Source organism: Cheilinus undulatus, linkage group 15 (assembly GCF_018320785.1).
Source record: "Cheilinus undulatus linkage group 15, ASM1832078v1, whole genome shotgun sequence".
Classification (NCBI taxonomy): domain Eukaryota; kingdom Metazoa; phylum Chordata; class Actinopteri; order Labriformes; family Labridae; genus Cheilinus; species Cheilinus undulatus.
Genome location: NC_054879.1, coordinates 6,029,547 through 6,049,048, shown reverse-complemented (window position 1 = coordinate 6,049,048; position 19,502 = coordinate 6,029,547). Strand labels below are relative to the sequence as shown.

General features: G+C 39.0%; 1 protein-coding gene across 3 annotated transcripts in view; it reads right to left on the bottom strand.

The window, feature by feature from the left end:
• Positions 1 to 19,502, bottom strand: part of pard3bb (par-3 family cell polarity regulator beta b) — a 368,918-nt gene that overhangs the window by 106,003 nt on the left and 243,413 nt on the right. For all 3 annotated transcript variants that reach the window (XM_041806626.1, XM_041806625.1, XM_041806627.1), the window contains one exon: positions 13,562 to 13,679. In XM_041806626.1, coding sequence (XP_041662560.1) covers positions 13,562 to 13,679 — 118 coding nt within the window. The remainder of the gene's footprint in view (positions 1 to 13,561; positions 13,680 to 19,502) is intronic.

The window sequence follows — 19,502 nt, the reverse complement described above, 5'->3', positions numbered from 1 at the left end:
AATCACGACTGAGGGACTTGAATTATGCTGCATTTGTGTCCGTCTGTGTGCGTGCATGTTGTAATGTGGTTGATGGAGTAATAGAATGTCAAATTAGTAAATAAAAACCTTCTGACTGCCTGGCTGGATACGGTCCCGTCTGATTTCCAGGCTTAGGGAACGTTACAATGAGCAGGAAAAAACAAAAGAGAGCAGGGAACAGCTGGACACAAACAGGCACTCACACATGTACACACAAAGCTGTAGGAATGGATGAGGAAACATTTCCAATAGTCTAGCTGCATTTTTGCCAAAACCCACAAAGCCAAAGTTTGGGACCAGCCTCTCTCTTAGGCCTCTCTGTGTGGAGTTTTTTTTAATTTTGTTGGAGGATATCTAACACTCTAAATATATGCAGTTTGGATCAAATAGCAAATTTCCATTTGAATATGATTATCACTTACTTGTTTTATAAATGCATGTCAGTGCTTTGATAGGCTCTGACCAGGCGGTTTCTCTCCCTTTACCAAACACAGGCATCCTGCTGAACTACATCAGTGATTCAGAAAACAGATGGGTGACTGGATCAAAAAAGCAACAATCCAATTAAATGTTCTTCATTGAGTAACTTTTTAGCAGATGTCATTTTAACTTTCCAAACAGGTGTAATGAGAACTGAGCAGATGTACCGTACTAAATGAATAAATGCATAGCACCTTGCTATGTCATGTGGTGCAATATTATTTTACTCTGATCAATGTCTCATTTTGCTCCCATTCATCACTCAGTTTCAGCTTTTACCCTCTGGGAAAAGATTCAGCGTCCCTCAGACAAGGCTGAACTGCTAATATGCAATTTATCAATATGAACTGCTGTCAAAATGTGTTTATGTAAACAGTCCAGAAAACAAGCATTTGGACAGAAACACAAATTTTATCATATTGCTTCTGTTGACCTGCAGAAGGGATTAAAAATATGACTGAAGCCCAGGCTTTCAGCTTTGATTTGAGGCTTCACAAATGTATGGCACTGCATTAACCATTTAAGGAAAACACACCTTGTATGCAGAGTACCTCTATATTTTGTTGCTTGAAAAGTATTTGGAAAAGATTCATGACCAGATGTGGTCTGTTCCCTGTCATTTTAAGACAAATGAAGCAAATGAACAGTCAGTTGAGTTTGAATTTTTGGAGCTGTTTGAGTTTTGAGTTGGCATTACTGCATGTCTTACTTCTATTTTTTCCTTGCATCACATGCGGTTATTGGTCAAACTGGACAGCAACATGATAAATACAGAGCCATACTTACCCTGTTGCAGCACATATTAACGTCCATATTGGTAGAATATGTTTGAAATCTGTTTCTTGATGAACCAGATGAAGGCCACAAGCTAAAATGCGTCTGTTTAATAATGTTCCCCAAAATTCTACGATTTATGAAGCTTTCTGTTTCCACACGGTTAAAAATGTTGCAGGTAAAGATAAACACAGTACGAAAACACTTCCGGTTTGCACTTTTCAAGGTAAAAGCCCACTTTAGCATTCGTTTGGAGAAAGTCCCTTCATATGTACACAATTATTTTGAAAAGCTACCAGCACACTTCCACTATACACTTCCAGTCACTTGTAGGAAATTTTATTGAGGTAAAACGTAGGAGGAATGACAGAGCTTTGACAGCAGGGAGACAAAGTCAACACGCAGCCTGGTATAAAAGCTGTTACGGCAGCAACAACTGCAAGCAGCAAAACGTAAACTGGTAAACTGGTTACTGCAAATGAACGGTGAGGAGCGCTAGTGACATCATAGTACCTGTGTGGACCAAAACATGGCAGCCTCCTGCTGAATTTACCAGCTTAAACTTACTCAAAATGCAGATATCTAGGATATTTGGTGAGTTTTTTAAGTTCAATATACTGATGAGAGGTAGAAATATCCATCCAAAAAGATGAACTTTTCTGATCATGCAGGGTTCCTTTTAATATGAAGTTCAAAGGTGTATCAATGCAAGTGAAGGAGGCAGTTATTAAGCTAACATAAACAGATAGCTTTGTAGACAGATAGACAATGTCATTTAGAAGAAGCTTTTTTCCAAAGCGACATACATCTGAGAGTAAGTACAACACAGCAAAGATCTAGACAAGAGGAAGAGGCATCAGTAAGTCCCACAAAGTGCTTCAAGTCCATTTAGAAAAAGGTGCTCATCATCATCGTTGGTGTATAAATTGTATACACCAACAAAAGACAAACAATGACTTAAGTGCCAAGTGCTGGGTCACTCACAGAGAGCTGGGCACAAAGGTCCAGAAGTAGAGCAGGACAGTGCAAGCCAACAGTAGTCAGGAGATTCTACCAATAGGGAAAACAGCAGAGAGGAGTCTAGCTAAGTGTATAGTGTTCTCTAAAGAGCTGGGTCTGAAGTTTTCTCTTGGAAGTCGAGAGGGACTCTGTGGATCAAATGGAGTGGGGAAATTCATTCCATCATCGAGGGACAACAGAGGAGAAGAGTCGGGCTAGTGACTTTGGGGCCTGATGTGCTGGAAGTACCAGGCACCTTTCACCTTTTGGGGAAGAGTGACCTGGTTGAGAGATTCCAGGTAAATGGACAAAAAGATGTGTTAACACTTTGTTTTGAGGTCACAATATCCATCATTAATAAGCTGCTTCTTAGCATGCTGATAAGTAGCATACTGATTATTAGTCATTACTAAGAGCTAATTAGCAGGGCTGGGTAATTAATCACAATTTAGATGAAATCGCTATATGTCCTCCTGCAGTTAACAATCACAAAGGGTAAAATTATTTTTTAACTGAAATGTGTTTCAAAACACCAGTCAGATAGTTGGTGTATTGTCAAAATTAAGAGATGCATTCATGAATATAAATACAGAGGCTTTACAACCAGGCAAAAAACAACACCAACATTCAAGAAGAAATTACACCTTACCAAAAACATCTAAAAAAAGCCTCCACAGTTGTGGAATGACACTCTTTGGACAGATTAAACCAAATTACAATTGTACCAGAAGGAAAAGAACGACTCATGATCCAAAACGTACCACATCATCTGTCAAACACAGAAGGAGCAGTGTTATTGGCATGAACATGTATGGCTGCCAGTGGAATGGGCTGATTATTGATGATGTGATGAGAAAAGTGAGATGAATAAAGAGATATACTCTCCTATCACAAAACTGAGAAGACGGTGCTTTACAGTGCAGATTAATAGTGATGAAAAACAGACTGTGAAAGCAACTCCAGGGATTCTGAAGGAAAAGACACGGTGAGTCAATCACCCGATTGCAACTCAAAATTGCAATGCAATAGCATACCACCATTCTCTTTAACTGTACCATTATGACCCAACATAGAAGACAAGCTGTTCAAAAGTGGCACCATCGTTTGCAGCACACTGGGGCAAATCTCTTACAATGTGTGAATGTGGTAGCTGCACTGGTGCAATGATGGAGCACGTTTCTGCATTTCATACTGCTAAACTAGGGACTGCAGAGTTCCTACATAGCGTTCCTGCAGAAACTGCTGTATGGATGCAAAACAGGTGTTGAAATGTCATATGAACAGGATTTTATGATAAGAGGGAGACTTGTTTTACCATGAGACATGGGTGTGGGCACGCACAAAAAGCAAATGTTAAAAGCAGATTAAATGATGAATCAGAGTCCTGTCCATAGATCCCTAATAGTTTAGAATTCATTTGAATACTTTCACCCACAGGACAAGCTGACTCATAAGCGGTGGTTTGCCATTAACTGTGGGGGAGGTTTTGAGCAGGACTTTTAAGCAGGCAGCTAAGCAGGAGCTATTTGCACCAGGAGATGGGCAAATAAAGCAGACAAAGAAAAGGCTAATGGTGAAATAAAGTCGTTTAGTTATTATTGTCGCTAGCCGTTTTAGAGTGCTAGTCTCCAATATCACTGCAACAAAGATCTTCCGTGATCATGCCTTTGTACAATCATATTCTGCAGTGTGTAAATGTGCATATTAGTATCCCACTGTATTAAGTTCTATTAATCAGAGATTTGTTGAAGCATGATGTGGTGTAATGTTTTCTGATGTTTCCTGCATTATTTTAACATTGCAGGTGATTTTAAACGGCATTTTTCACTGCCTGAGAATTAAAACAAAAGACCTGTTTCTGTCATGTGTTTTTCACCAATCAGGATGCAGCATATTCACATCAAACCCAATGATGGACTGCATGGCAGCCCCAGAAATATGTGGCTTGAATATTTCAACTGCCCCCTTATGGGATTGAGTTCACTGCTAAAGACTTAAAAAAAAGGTACATTTTAAAGAAAACTAGAAAAGCACTCAGAGAGCGCAGACCTCCGCCATCAGTCCTATCTCCCAATAGTGAAGAATCCTTTAAAAACATTCCTGGATCCAGACGGTGATCAGGATCACTCCCAAAATCTAATTCGCCGATTACTCCCTCCCGGTGGGGTGGAGACATGGTGAGGCAAAGCATTGGCTACGTGTGGACTGTCATGGCGGAAGCACCCATGGTCTCACAGGATGACTGAAAGTCATGGCAGAGGGTGAATATTCCTCTATTCCTCCCAGCATGGTGAGTACTGCCGCTACAATTGGTTGTCTCTCTCTCTGTTACACTCTGACTCATCTCCTCAACCAATGTGCATCTTACAAACTCTATAAACTCCAAAACTTTTGATAGCAACACACCAAAAATATGCTGCTGGGATTGAAGTTACTCATGTCTGCCATCTCCTGGTGTAAAGTGGTAACAGCGCAGACCTCCACCATTAGCCCTATCTCCCAATAGTATAGAATCCTTTAAAAAATTCCTGGATCCAGACGGTGATCCGGATCAGTCCCAAAATCTAATCAGTTCTTCCTTATGCCATTTCTGACATTTCCTGAAAATTTCATGATAATCGGTCTATGACTTTTTGAGTTATGTTGCTAACAAACTAACAAACCAACAAACAAACTAAAAAATGAACAAACCCACCCGATCACATAACCTCCTTGGTGGAGGTAATAAAAATTTTCAAACAAAGACAAAAATGTTAATTGTATAATCAATATACATATCAATTTATCAAATATTTATTTAGCAGTATTCAAGATAAAACTTAACTGTACGGACACTGGTTTTGAGATTTTCCCACCACCTTAAATCATGCCCTCCATAATTTAAGAACAAGTGTAGAGATGAGGAGACACATGCAGCACTTCAGCAAGTTTTTAACCAGAGGATTACATGCTATTCAATTTTGCAACATTGTATGAAATATCATCAGTGATTAAATGACTTACTGTAAATGAACCCACATATCTGAGCTCAAAGCACAGGCGCAGAGTAGAAACAAGCTTTTCATTATAATTAAATCCTATAATAGCGGCTGTGTCACACCGCCCACTAGAACAATTGGCTTCCTTAGCCTCTGTGTAGAACTGTGTGTGAATCTAAGTGTGTGTGTGACAACAGCAACAGCGCCCTGTTGATTTAGTTCCCCTCTCCTTAGGGAGAAAGTCTGTTGTCGTCTTCCAAAACACACACACCCACCCACACAACGCACTCGCTTAGAAACAAACTTGTGCTGTGGCTTTTCTTGCTTGATAATTGTTTTTAGGCAAACATAATTTTGCTAGCAGAGACAGCTAACCCATAACCATGAATCAATAAGATGGTAATGGAGCCACAGGGAAAAAAAAACACTCAGTATAGTGTGGCAACATCTCATGAGAGACTCCCTGTTTTCCTTTCTTCGCCACTCTCTCTCTGCTCTTTAGCTTCCATTGCTTTTACTTTTCATGGATGTTCAGCAAACCCTATACAAAACATAAAAATATCTTAAGGAGAAACAAACAAACCAATAAAAAGTGAAATTGAATTAGCTCGCCGTCGGCCCACCTCCATAACCATTACTTCCCCCTCTGCTTCCACTGAGAGCCTGTCAGGTAAATAATCAGCCCAGCTTTAATTAATAAATGCATCATCCTTAATGAGAAGGGCTGGGTAGGCACTTTGGCAATTGCTTCTGGTCTGATTTCCTTTTGATATGTTTTTCTTTTTTTAACTTTCAAACTTAATTTCCACCTCTGAAGCATGCTAATTGCTCCCCCTTTCCTCTTTATAAACAGCAACAGTTTTCTCATTTGGAGGCTGAGAGCGGCGTAATGCGTGGCTATCGATCGATGAGGAGGGGAGATCGCCCCTGGCCGGTTATAAAATGAATGACGTGAAGAAGTGAGTGAAAGCAGTCCTGGTATAACTTTAACACTGGGTGGATGTGATGACAGAGGCCATATATTTCTGAATCATTCAATGCTGATTTTCAGTGATTTGTAAAATAAAACTTTTACCACTTCAGTGCACCCTGAAAGCCTGAATTAAAAAGTAATGAGTTGAGCTGTTTAGAGTATTTTCAGTATCAATTAATCATCTCTTTATTTTGTTGATTAAGTGTTTGGTCCATTGAAAGTCTTTAAACTGTGAAAAGTTTCCAATAAAAATCATTAGAGAAACAATAAAAGCAGAACACAACTGAGCAAAAAATTAGTGACATTTCAGCTTGACTTAGCTGATTAACAAAAACTTTCTGATTACCTACGGGGAAAATTATCACTGACTGATGAGTTTGGAAGTCTGTGTTCTTTGGAACAGTTGAGGACAGTGTGATAATATTGACTCAAACTCATGTGTGTTTTACCAAAAGATGCCAATATCATCATTTGGTGAATAATAGCTTAAAAAGTTAACTAACGGTAGGTATAAATGTTTCTGCTGTCGATATACTGGACATAGATGTCCAAAGACTATACAATGATTGCAAATTGTAACCAGGCCTCCATGTGTTTTGTACTGAGGAGAGGGTTCCGTCTCACCACTCTGCCATAAAGATAAGTCTAGAGATGCAGTGATGGTTGTTCTTGTAGAACTTTGTCCCATCTCCACACACAATCTCTGGAGCTCAGTCAGACTATCAGGTTCTTGGTCACCTTACTCACTAAGGCCATTCTCCCCCAGTTTCTCTGTTAGGCCAGGCCACCAACTCTTGAAAGAGTCCTGGTTGTGCCAAACTATTTCCATTTGAGAATCATGGAGGCCGCTGTGCTCTTGGTAACCTTCAGTGCAGCAGACATGTTTTTGTGGCCTTCTCCAGATCTGTGCCTGTCCACAATCCAGTCTCTGAGCTCTGCAGGCAGTTTAGTTGACCTCTTGGATGTTTTTTTTCTCTGATATGCATTGTCAGCTGTGAGGATTTCTATAGAGAGGTGTGTGCCTTTCAAATCATTTCCAATTCAATTTACAACAGGTAGACTCCAATCGAGGTTAGAAAGTGAAGCAGAGCAAAAAAAAAAAAAAAAGGTAAAGAGAAAAGGGAGGAGCCTGGGCTAGATTTCAAGTGTTTTTGCATAAGATCTGAATTTTGACATCAATTTGATATTTCATTTTTTTTCTCCATTGAATACATTTCCAAAAAATCTTAAATTCTGTTTTAATTTTTTTATAATGGATTACTAAGTGTAAAATAACTAGAAAAAAAAAACAAACTGAAAATATTCAAGCGTCAGGCTGCAACATTATGAAATTGAAAAAGTAAAACTTAACTCTATCACTTCCTTTTTTCCATGGGAACAAAAATCCATGATGGACTTGGCACCAAAATTAGTAAACATTCCTTTTTCTATCACCATGCAGGCAAAGTGCTGGTACAGAAAAAAGTAACAAAACACAGCTAAGCTGGAATGACGCAACATCACTGAAGGCATAATGAGGATTTTCTCATTGTGTTTGGGACATTTCTGAGCAAAAACTCTATAGCGATTCAGGGGACATCCCTGTCTTTCTGCTGTGTTGGTCTGTAACAGATGCTATCATAAGTCCCATATCTAAATCTGATGCCAAAAAAAAAAAACCTTTTTGTCCAGCCAAATTTTCTGAGAAAGACAATGTGCAGAGGGAGAGTGCTACAGACAAACAAAACTCACTCCTTCTGTGCATTTGTGCAGAGCTGTAAACACTTTTATTACTCTTGAGAGTGTAACAACTGCAAAACAGTCATTAAATAAAATATTCCCTTTTTGTTTTATTTACCGCTTCATTTACACCAACACTGTGCAGCCATTTTGAATATTCCAACTACACTGTGTTCCAAATTATTATGCAAATGACATTTTTCTCTGATTTTCCTAAGTCAGCACAATTTTCAAGTCATCAACTGTTAGCTCATGATTCAAATTCAACTAGAAACAAACAAATGCACTGTTCCAAATTATTATGCAGAACAGAGTTTGAAAACATTTTACTAATTGTAAAGAACTGAAAATGGTCATTTGTTGAATTTGCAGCATTAGGAGGTCATATTTACTGAAATCAAAAGCTGTTTCATTCAAAAACATCTTAACAGGCCAAATTACATGTTAACATAGGAGCCCTTCTTTGATATCACCTTCATAATTCTTGCATCCAGTGAACTTGTGAGTTTTTGGAGAGTTTCTGCTTGAGTAACTTTGCAAGATGTCAGAATATCCTCCCAGAGCTGTGAATGTGAACTGCCTCCCATCCTCATAGATCTTTAGCTTGAGGATGCTCCAAAGGTTCTCAACAGGGTTGTCATCAGGGAAGGATGGCGGCCACATCATGAGTTTCTCTCCTTTTATGTCCATAGCAGCCAATGACAGAGAGGTGTTCTTTGCAGCATGAGATGGAGCATTGTCATGCATGAAGATAATTTTGCTACGGAAGGCACTGCTCTTCTTTTTGTACAATGGAAGAAAGTGGTCTGTCAGAAACTCTATACACTTTGCTGAGGTCTAAAGAGGGCCTAAAGAGGCCTACCAGCTCTCTCCCCATGATTTCAGCCCAGAACATGACTCCATCACCTCCTTGCTGACGTCGCAGCCTTGTTGGGACTTGGTGGCCATCCACCAACCGTCCACTACTCCATCCATCTGGACCATCCAGGGTTGCATGGCACTCATCAGTAAACAAGACTGATTGAAAATGAGTCTTCATGTATTTCTGGGTCCACTGCAACCATTTCTGCTTGTGAGCATTGGTTAGGGGTGGCTGAATAGTAGGTTTATGCACAACTGCAAACCTCTGGAGGATCCTACACTTTGAGGTGTAATGGCATTTTAGCAGCTGCTCTCTTAATCTGATGAATTAACCTTCCTCATTATGCCTTTATCTGCACGAACCCGTCTGTACTCCTAATCAGCCACAAATTTCTTCACAGTACGATGATCACACTTAGGTTTTCATGAAATATCTAATGTTTTCATATCTTGTCCAAGGCATTGCACTATTTGAGGCTTTTGGCAGCAGCGATCCTTTTTCTTTCCCATATTGCTGAAACCTGTGGCCTGCTTAATAATGTGGAACGTCCTTCTTAAGTAGTTTTCATTTAATTGGGCTCACCTGGCAAACTAATGATCACAGGTGTCTGAGGTTGATTTCACACTACTAGAGTGACCCCCCCCCCCCCCCAAAAAAAAAACAGTTCACAGGTCATCGGGGAGGCAGGTCAAAGAGTGTCAATCATAGCTACAACAATGATGCTAGGGTTTTTTTTTTTTTTCTTAGAAAAGCAAATGCTAAATTGAAACCATAGAGAGATTTTTAAAAGTGAAAACTGATCTTTACCCCTCTATGTGAAATGTAGAAGAAATTAATCAGTGCTTGTTAGTTAGTTTAGACACTAAAGTAATCTGTAACTCTTCATAAGCTTCCAGTATAAAATGGCTGGACGGAGCTCGCTATTGGCAATGCAGCAATAATTTCTAAGTCCAATAATTATCTGTTTGAAAGCGCACGGATCATTATTTCACATTCTAGGATCCTACATGATAACAGTTGATCATTATTTCTCATATTACCTTTGGGAGGAGGGGGAGGAAGGAAAAGAGTGCCTATGTGTTGCATATGAAGAGGAAAAACAGAGAAACTTAATTTGATCCTCTGTCCTAATTGGCCCATTATTCTTGTTAAGTATAAAAACAACGCTTCAACTACAGATCACTTCCATTTTCCATTGTCCACAGGACAATTAAAACTACTACTACTGCTAATTAACATAATAAAACACCTGATACACAACATTCAAAGCAACCACTCTGGAACATACAACATTAACATTTGCTCAGTAGAAGGTCATGCATGCAAATGTGTGTGCTGAGTAATGGCATGCAGACTCCACCTGTTTACATAATATGCTGTGGCGGCAGAGTGTTCCTGTTACTTTAAAAAAAAATGCTTGTTGAATTGAATTTGTAATTACATTTAGAAAACAGATTCCTGGAATGGGAATTCCTGCAAGCAGCACATGACTCTAGTGCATTAAGTGTACCTTCTAAAGAGTGTGTGTACATAATGTTGTTATTTAATCCAACACTGTAGACTCATGGTCTGGAGTATTGTAAGTCCTCCTAGAAATGTCCAAGTGCTTATGAAAGATCTCTTTAAGGCTTTGAGTTTACTGCTGACAATTAGTAAACACATCATACCTGTGATATAAACATGAATAAAACTCAGTGAGAAAAGATGAGTAATAACTGTGCTCTCTCCTTGTATCTTTTCCTCGATGAAGTCCGAAGGTGTCCTGGGAATGAGAAGTGAAACTCTCTACTGTGGATTATGATCTCACCGTGTGAAACTGATCAACCAAACTTGTTAATCGGTGAGGACTAATTTCACCTCCTCTGAGGAGAACTTTGCATGCCAAGTGTGATTTCCTTATTCCATGGGTGCACATCTGTCATGGTGGCAAGAAAAGTGAAGATGAAGCACCTGACTTTGAAGAAGTAAGGTTGATTTTCCAGTCAATATTAAAAGAGACCTGGTATTGTGTTTAAGCTCACAAGACAAACTGTACTCTGTTGTGTGTTATCGGATTTCAAGTCCAAGAAAGAGTGCTGATTAAGATTTCTTGGAGATAGTAAAAGGAAGACGCACAAAATGTTCTCTTTTCTCCGTCCAGATAAAAGAAGAAATTACAAACATGAGCATGCAATGTTCTAAATTTGCCACTGCTTTGACTCTTAATATCAGAGGCTTCTGTGAATCACATCTCTGTCCTGGCAATTTAAACGTTTCATTAAAAAATGAGTCTGCAAAGGCCAAACACCACAGTGCCTACAACAGTATTAACCCCCCTGGATGTTTTACCATTCTATTGGTTTTCTAAACTAATCATGGTCAATAGAAATTAGATTTTTTTTTAAATCTCTTTAATGTCAAAAGGAAAACATATTTCTACAAATTAACATCAATTATATGTTAAATATATATAATAGGCAACTGCATAAATACTTAACCCCTTCTAGTCAGTGTTTAGTAGAGTCACCTTTGGCTGCAATCACAGGTCTGAGTCTGTGTGGATAGGTCTCAATCTGGCTTGCACATCTTCACACTGCAATTTACTACATTCTTCTTTGCACAACTGCTTAAGTTCTGTCAGGTTGCACAGGGATCAGGTGTGAACTCGGCCACTCTAGAACATTCCCCTTGTCTTAAAACCACTTCTGTGTAGCTGTCGCTGTTTGCTTTAGGTTATTGTCTTGGTGGAAAATAAACCTTCAAGCCGCTGTTCTCCTGCAGTCTGACTGCAATTGTCCTCCAGGATTTCCTATATTTTGCCACGTTAATTTTACCCTGCACCTTTAAAAGCTTTCCAGAGCCAGCGGCCGAGAAGCATCGCCACAGCATGATGCTGGCAACACTGTGCTTCACAATGGCGATGGTGTGTTTGTGGTGATGTTTAGTGGTTGGTGTCCACCAAACACAACATAAGCACCATTTTGGTGGCCTCAGATCAAAGAATTTTCTTCCACTTGACCACGGAGTCTCCCACATACCTTTTGGCAAAGTCGAGTCCAGATTTAAAATGTTTTTTAGTTATATGAAGAGTCTCTCCCATCTCAGCTGCTGAAGCTTGTAACTCCTTCAGAGTAGTCATAGGTGTCTTGGTGGCCTCTCTCACTAATCTCCTTCTTGCATGCTTTCTCAGCTTGTAAAGATAGCCTGGTCTAGGCAGATTTACACATGTGCCATGCTCCTTCCATTTCTTGATAATGGATTAAACTGATATCCAGGGGATGCACAGTGCCTTGGATTTTTTTATAACCATTCCCTGATTACACTTTCCAATAACCTTTTCTCTGAGTTGCTTGGGGTGTTCTTTTGTCATCATGGTGTAACGGTATCCATGAATACTGATCTATCAGTGACTGGACCTTCCAGACACAGATGTCTTTATACTACAATCACAAGAAACACATTAAATGCACCCAGGTGATCCCCATTTCACTAATTGTGAGACTACTAGCTCCAATTGGACATCTGTTGAATTAGGCCACTTTAAAGGGGATGGTTTTTTATGCAATCACTTAATCCAAAACCATTAAACTCTAATGTGCAATGTAAAAACAAAGCCCATAAAATGTGAACTACCCAGACATTAAACCCAACTGAAACCAATCCCTTACATTATTACTAATACTGTGAGGGAAATAGCATAGATGGGCACCAGCAACAAGTAAGAACTACTGTTACCAGCTGACTGACAAGTAAAAAAGTAAAAGTGGGACACTGAGTATCCTACTAATGAAACCTGATACTCTGAGACATATCTGTGATTGCAGGACTTCAGTTTTCTGAGCAGCAGCAAATATAGTCAACAGATTTCAGCACCTGGAGCCAGTGTGGGAAGGGATTTCTTTTAAGAACACAACTATTGACTTGTTATTAAGCCATTACTGATCTTATTTCATGACTCATCCAGTTTGACGTCCCTCTGTGAGGACGTAACTATGACTGTGCGTTTGGAGAAACATACCTGTAAGGAGACAAGTGAGCAAAATCTGAATTTATCTCCTCTGAGTCTCATGCTCAGTGTAAAGAGGATCATTTCAGTGCTATCAGCTCAGTGCCTACAGGAGCCATTCACGTCAAGCACCTCACGACTCACAGCTAAAAGGCTTTGATCACCAGACAAATGCAATAAAAGCAGAGATCATACTGATAGCACACAGGGAATAAGACACCTCACAAATACTCAGTACACATAAACACACTCAACAAAGATCTTGGCTATCTCAGTGAAAGAAACCTGACGATGAACGACTGATAACAGGATGATAGTGTGAAAATACAGAGACTGCTTTAGATTCAGAGATCACAGGGACTGTATTACTGATGCAAAATGTTGTGGTGAGCAGCACAAGCGTCATCACTCTTCTGCAGCCAATGCAGTTGTCATTTTGGCACCCATCGCCCACGTTGTGTAAATAGCAAATGATTAGGCGCCTATGTAAGCACCCATGGATGTGTTGGTGACAGAGTGAAACATGGTCAGCCACACTGGTAGCAGGTTACTTTCTAGAAGATGCAGAAGGCAACGAAAGCTTGGTCAAAGGGTTGTGCTTTACTGTTAGGGAGTGTTGTTGGATCATGATACTAGACCACATGAGATGCAATGCTTTAGATTGTCGAAGAACCTTCTGATGTTGTTTATGACGGTTGTCTCTGATAGCATGCATGTGGTCTTCTTGCAACAGTATATACGAGTGTATCCTGTATGTCTGAGCTACTCACCCTGTGTGCATCATTCTCATGTCCTCTGCGCCGTGGGTCCAGTTCTTCATAAGGTGGCACTATTCCTTCTCTTCTTGCCTGCTGGTATTCTCTTCTTAGCTGTTGGATCCTGTCCACACTGCACACACAGAAGAACAAAACATGAATAATTTTTACTTTTTTAAAACATTTGAGCATTGGAACAACACAAAAAAGCAGAGGAAAAAAATGAGCCAGACAAAATTATCGGCACCCTTTTAAAACTGTGGGTAAATCATTTTTTTTCAAGCATGTGATGCTCATTTAAACTCACCGGTGGCAGTAACAGGTGCTGGCAATCTAGAAATCACACCTGAAGCCAGTTAGGATGTATAAAAGTCAACTCAACCTTTGAGTTGTGTGCCTGTGTGTGTCACACCAAGCATGGAGAAAAGAAAGAAGAGCCCAGAATTGTCTGAGGACAAGGTCTGCATCAGAGGTCATGGGTGTTCCAGCAGGACAATGACCCCAAACTTACCTCAAAAAGCACCAAGAAATGGTTGGAGACAAAGGGCTCTAAATCCCATTGAACACCTATGGAGAGATCTCAAAATTGCTGTTGCAAGAAGCACCCTTCAAATCTGAGAGACCTGGAGCAGTTTGCAAAAGAAGAGTGGTCCAAAATTCCAGTTGAGAGGTGTAAGAAGCTTGTTGATGTTTTTTTTTTTTCCCAAGGGTGTGAAACCAGATATTAAGTTGAGGGTGCCAACAATTTTGTCCGGCCCATTTTTTGAGTTTTTGTAAAATTATGTCAATTTTGGCTTTGTTCCTCTGCTTTTTTTATGTTGTTCCAATACACATAAAGAAAATAAACATGAGTATACCAAAAACATTTCTAATTGCAACAATTTCTGGGTGAAATGGTGTATTTTCTGGAAAAAAATCCAGAGGTGCCAATATCATTGTCAATGACTACACATCTTAACTCTGAGATGAATGATCAGGCTGGAAGACTGAATAATGATTCATGTCTGCCTAGACGGTACCTAGCTCATGATTGCTCACACCTAAATCACAAACACATGACAAAACACACTCAGACCTTAGATGACATCATCAACAACCAGGTGTCCTGATGATGAACCATCCGATAGGAGACATCTGTTTATTTATGGAGAAAATGATCCCACATACACCTGCAGAAGCCTGACTGCAGAAATAAAGACAAGAGAAGCCCACTTTTGTTTGTGCATACACATGTGCATGTATGCAGATACACACACAAAAAAAAATACTTATTTTGATCGTTCTGCCAACTGCCTACATCTTTATCTGTTTTTCCATCTTTGTATTTCTCTCCTGCAAAAGGAAAGAAAACAAAAACATCAATCATATGAATATTCTTGCCACTCTGTCAACAGAGGAAATATACAGCATATCAACACTGAACCCTGGGCACCCTTGTGAGTAATGCACATCGACACATATCCACACACCCACACATAATGGAAATATGGCAAGTCATACAGAACAAGTGTGCATGTACCCATATGCACTGGTAGAACTGCAGTGTGCAATTACATTAACCAAGTTGATGGAAGGAGGAAAAACACATCAACACATCATCCGGCCGTTTATGAAAAGTCGGAAAAATAGCAACATGCCTTCTCAGAGTCTCCAAAGCCGTCTGTGAACCAAACTGTGCCTTCTGAGAGGTCATTATCAGAGCTCAGCATGTGACACATGATGTGGCGTAACTACCAGTTTCGTTCTGAATTTGTAGAGATTTTAAACCAGAAATCCCCACAGTTAGAATGTGTCCTTAACATAGTTTCAGTCTGACTAACTACTGAGTAAGTGTTCTTTTTGGCAGTCTGGTGAACTTGGTTCGACTGGGGCTGAAACTGTAACACTGATGCACTTTCATGTGGTTTGATTCGCTTTCACACAGCAATGGTCAAACAATCCAAATTTTCAGGACAACGCCAAGCAATTATAATGTCGGCTTATTTGCGGCGCTCTCGTCCCAAACAAAACGAGATGAAGAGGACAAGAAGGCGACAAAGAGAACAAAAACAGCTCATCTATTTGCTAGTATCTGAAACCAGAAATCCATCTCATTCCACCAGCGTTTTTCGTCACCAAATAAAATTGTAGCACTAGCAAATTGTTGCTGTCTTAGGGTTTCTACTCTTGCTTTGGTGTTCTTACAATGTCTACGTGTTTCACAAGAAGGCGCCCAGTATGAGTAGCAAGCTGTGCAGCATATTATTCCTGTCAGGAGATGAATGAATCAGTACCGGAGAAGAAGTGAGTCAAAGTAAGAGCCAGAGACTGCAGTGTGTTAACCTGACCAAAACCGTTCAGGAAGGGAAGGGTGTTCATTGTTTTTACAGCACTAAAGGGCATACATTTAGAGGGAAAAGTTCCTGTTTTCAGTGAGGCAGCTAAAAATGCTTCATTTTTCAAGGCATTCACAACATTGGATTTTGCCAATAGTTACAAATTAATTTAAGCCAGTACCAATACTAAAAATAAATAAATACTAAATAATATTTAGAAGTAGTTCAAATCTTCAGTCCTTAAAACAAACTTTAAAGTGTAAGGAATTATGGCGAACAAAGAAAAAAACTTAAGATGATGGTCCAGTTTGTTTGTACTGCCAATGTTATCAGTTAATAGGCTGATTTTTACAGCCAAAATAGTCATTGTAAATTCCCAGATGATTAACTTTATTAGATAATATCTGCAAACACCAGTAAAAAACGGATAATGTCATGTATCTGTACAGTTTTTCAGTATCACAATACAGTTTGCAGTGAGCGGGCAAAATTCTTTTTTTTTCATAGTAATGCAATAGTTTTACCCTTCATTTTATCAGCTGTTCCAACGGTTCAATATTGATTTGTGCTAGCTGCAAAAATTCACGACTGACAGGACTTGACTCCACAGTTTTCTAACAGGAAAATAAATTGATCTACCTTTGTGCTTCTGTGGTTAGTGCATGTGAAGAGAGTGGATGTCATCTCTGTATCTCTCAAACAGGGCTGGAAGTTAGGATCCATCTCTTAAAGCCGGTGTTGAGTGAATTGAGTGAATCAGTGTTGAGTGAATTTGTTCAACCTACCAGCCAGAGAGCCCTGATTGTTTTTGTGTCTAGTCAAAGGAGCTGCTGTGAATAATAGAATTCTCCACAGTGTCACTGATAAGCACCAGTACCTGTTGCACTGCTGAAGCTTCAGATCATGATCGCATTTTATTTCCAACAAATTCTTCACAAATAAAGGTCCCCAATTTAAATAAATGAAAAGCCTTTCAATATGAAAAAAGTCAGAGCAGGGTATAGACGTTTCATCAGCAGCCACTTAACAATATAAATGTCTGAAAGAAGGAGCAGGAGTAACAACTTTTCAACCTTCAGACATTTAGAAGCCAGAAGGCGGGTTGTCAAACTCAATCACAGCAGGGGCCGGATTCAGGATTCAGGTCTAACCTGAGGGCCTAACAGGGTCAACATTTAACCATAAACTATCAACCTCATTTTCACCGGTAATAAAATATGAAAAAAAACACACAAACAAACAAACAAACAAACAAACAAACAAAAACAAAACAGCACTGATGAGAAATCATTTAGAAATTTAAAAAAGTAAAAGTGATCATTTTAAAGGCTCAAATCTGAAATGAAAAACTGCAGTTTATTAGTTCAAAAGATTATACCACAATATCAAAAATAAAAAAAAGGTTTTTAAAGAGCAAATATATGAGGAGAAAGTTGAAATCATAAGTTTGAAAGGTGAAAATATGAGATCAATTTAGAAATCATGAGTTTAAGAGCCAAAATATAACTTAAAATTTTTAATTGTGAGTCTGATAGTTCCAAATATGGGATTAAAATCCCAAAATTAGGAGTTGAAAATGTCAAAATATGAGCTAGAATGTCAAAATGATGACTCACAGGTCATTACAGGGCACAAAACACTTGTTATGAAGTTATGCTATACTTCAGACAGGAACACCCCTCACACATTTTACCATTTTATTGCAAAATGGATGTACAGTTTTACCATGCAAAATATGCTCCATGGGTTAGACAAGCAGCATGCTTCGACTCTCCAGGAATCTAATAGCTAGAAACTCCAAAATGGATGGATACATTTAAGACAATGCATACTGACTAAAATAAAATCAGTTCAAAAGCATTAAGCAATAGTAGCAGGAATCTGAAAATGAGGGTGTCACAAGCTTTGTGCTATAAAGGAGGAGGCTGGGGTGGAGGAGGTTAAGCTTTGCCAGCAGCTGCAGCATGGTGCATCTGCATTAATGCAAGCAGGGTTTAGTGAGAAGTGCGTCATATTTAAATACACTGCTGTGTTAAGAGAAAGAGCTGTGATTGGCTGTGGGAGCTGGGAGGTGATAACAGGGATCAACTGGCCATCAGCTGACCACGACTGGGTGTATGACAACTGCATCCTGCATGAACTAACGCTAAGCTTCGTAAACACTGATTGTTGGACTGATTTATTGATTTTCAAAAAAGAATGAAACACTTTTTCTTGACATGACCTTCCCATCATCCTTTCGACATTTAAAGTTTTGAAGTAAAGGTTTATGAAATAAAGCCCTTTTTTCCAACAAAAATTTACACTCACATTGACCACAGCCTCACTCATCCCTATGGGCACTAAAATACAACCAATTGTAGAAAATAAAAATTACCTTAGGCAAGCTGGCAGCTCATCACAAGTGTATCAGAGATACAGAAATAAACACACATTTACTGGTCATTGATTTCCATCCCACATATTCCTTCTCGGCTTGCCCTCACCCTCTGACCATCCGCTGAGATTTGCATGTGCACATGGAAAATACTTCTTAATTCAAAATTGAGATAATGCTTTTTGCTGTCTTTTTTTTTTTTTTTTTTTTTTTTTTTAAAATTTCAACTACACATTTTGCATCCTGTGTTACCCATATTATTTGAGGTCAGTCCTCTGTTTGGATGAATAAGGGTTATGGAAAGGGACAGGGAAATGATGCAGATGTTGAAATAAAGAAAAGAATGAACTAATAAGTGAAATTAAATGCAGTTACTCTTGATTTTAAATGGCGGCACTTTCTTTCTTTATGTTTTTATTTATTTTGCAGTGCTGGTTCATGTTTATGCATTCCAGGGGTAATGATTTTTCACCCTCTGTGTCACTAAATTGACAGAAGGGCCTGGGAGAGTAGGCTGGTAAACATTTATTTTCTGTCCACAGACACATCCTCGCAAACACAAGGAAGCACAAACACACATGTAGGGTACTTTATATGATTTATGACTGCACATAAAAGGCAGAGGGCAGGCTCAAGAAGAAATAAATATGATAAACAAAGACATAACACAACACTCCCACAAACATGCGCTCACATTTATGCTAACATTCCCATAACCACAAACTGAAAGGAGCTATTGATTAGATTTTAGGAAACAAAGAAGTCATAAAACGGCAAATGCATATGACTTCACTTTTTAACAACCGTGTGGTCATTAAACGACAACAGGATGAGTTTGTGTGGTTAGTAGAGTAGCACAGCATTGTTATGTGCTTGTGGGTCAAACAGATGTATAAAACATGTCTGCAAGTGAAATTCTTTATCAACTTAAATCTTAAAAACTAGTAAAAAAGACAATGATTGTTATTTTCCTTTAGGAACATTTATGCAGCATGAAGCCTGAAAGTAATATTTTCAAATAAGGGAGTACACTCATGCTTCAAAACAGAAAAATATAATATTCCTCTCTTTTTCAAACACACAAAACACACACAAGCCTGAGGAAATCAATCTTCTGCTCCTGCTCTGTCATACCAATAATAATTCTATAAATGTTTAAAATCTGAATGGGAAAACTTGGCATAGCTGTTAATAATACAGCTATTAATAATTAAGACTTCTGTCCCATTAATAACATGGAGAGCTTTGCCTTAAATATATCAAT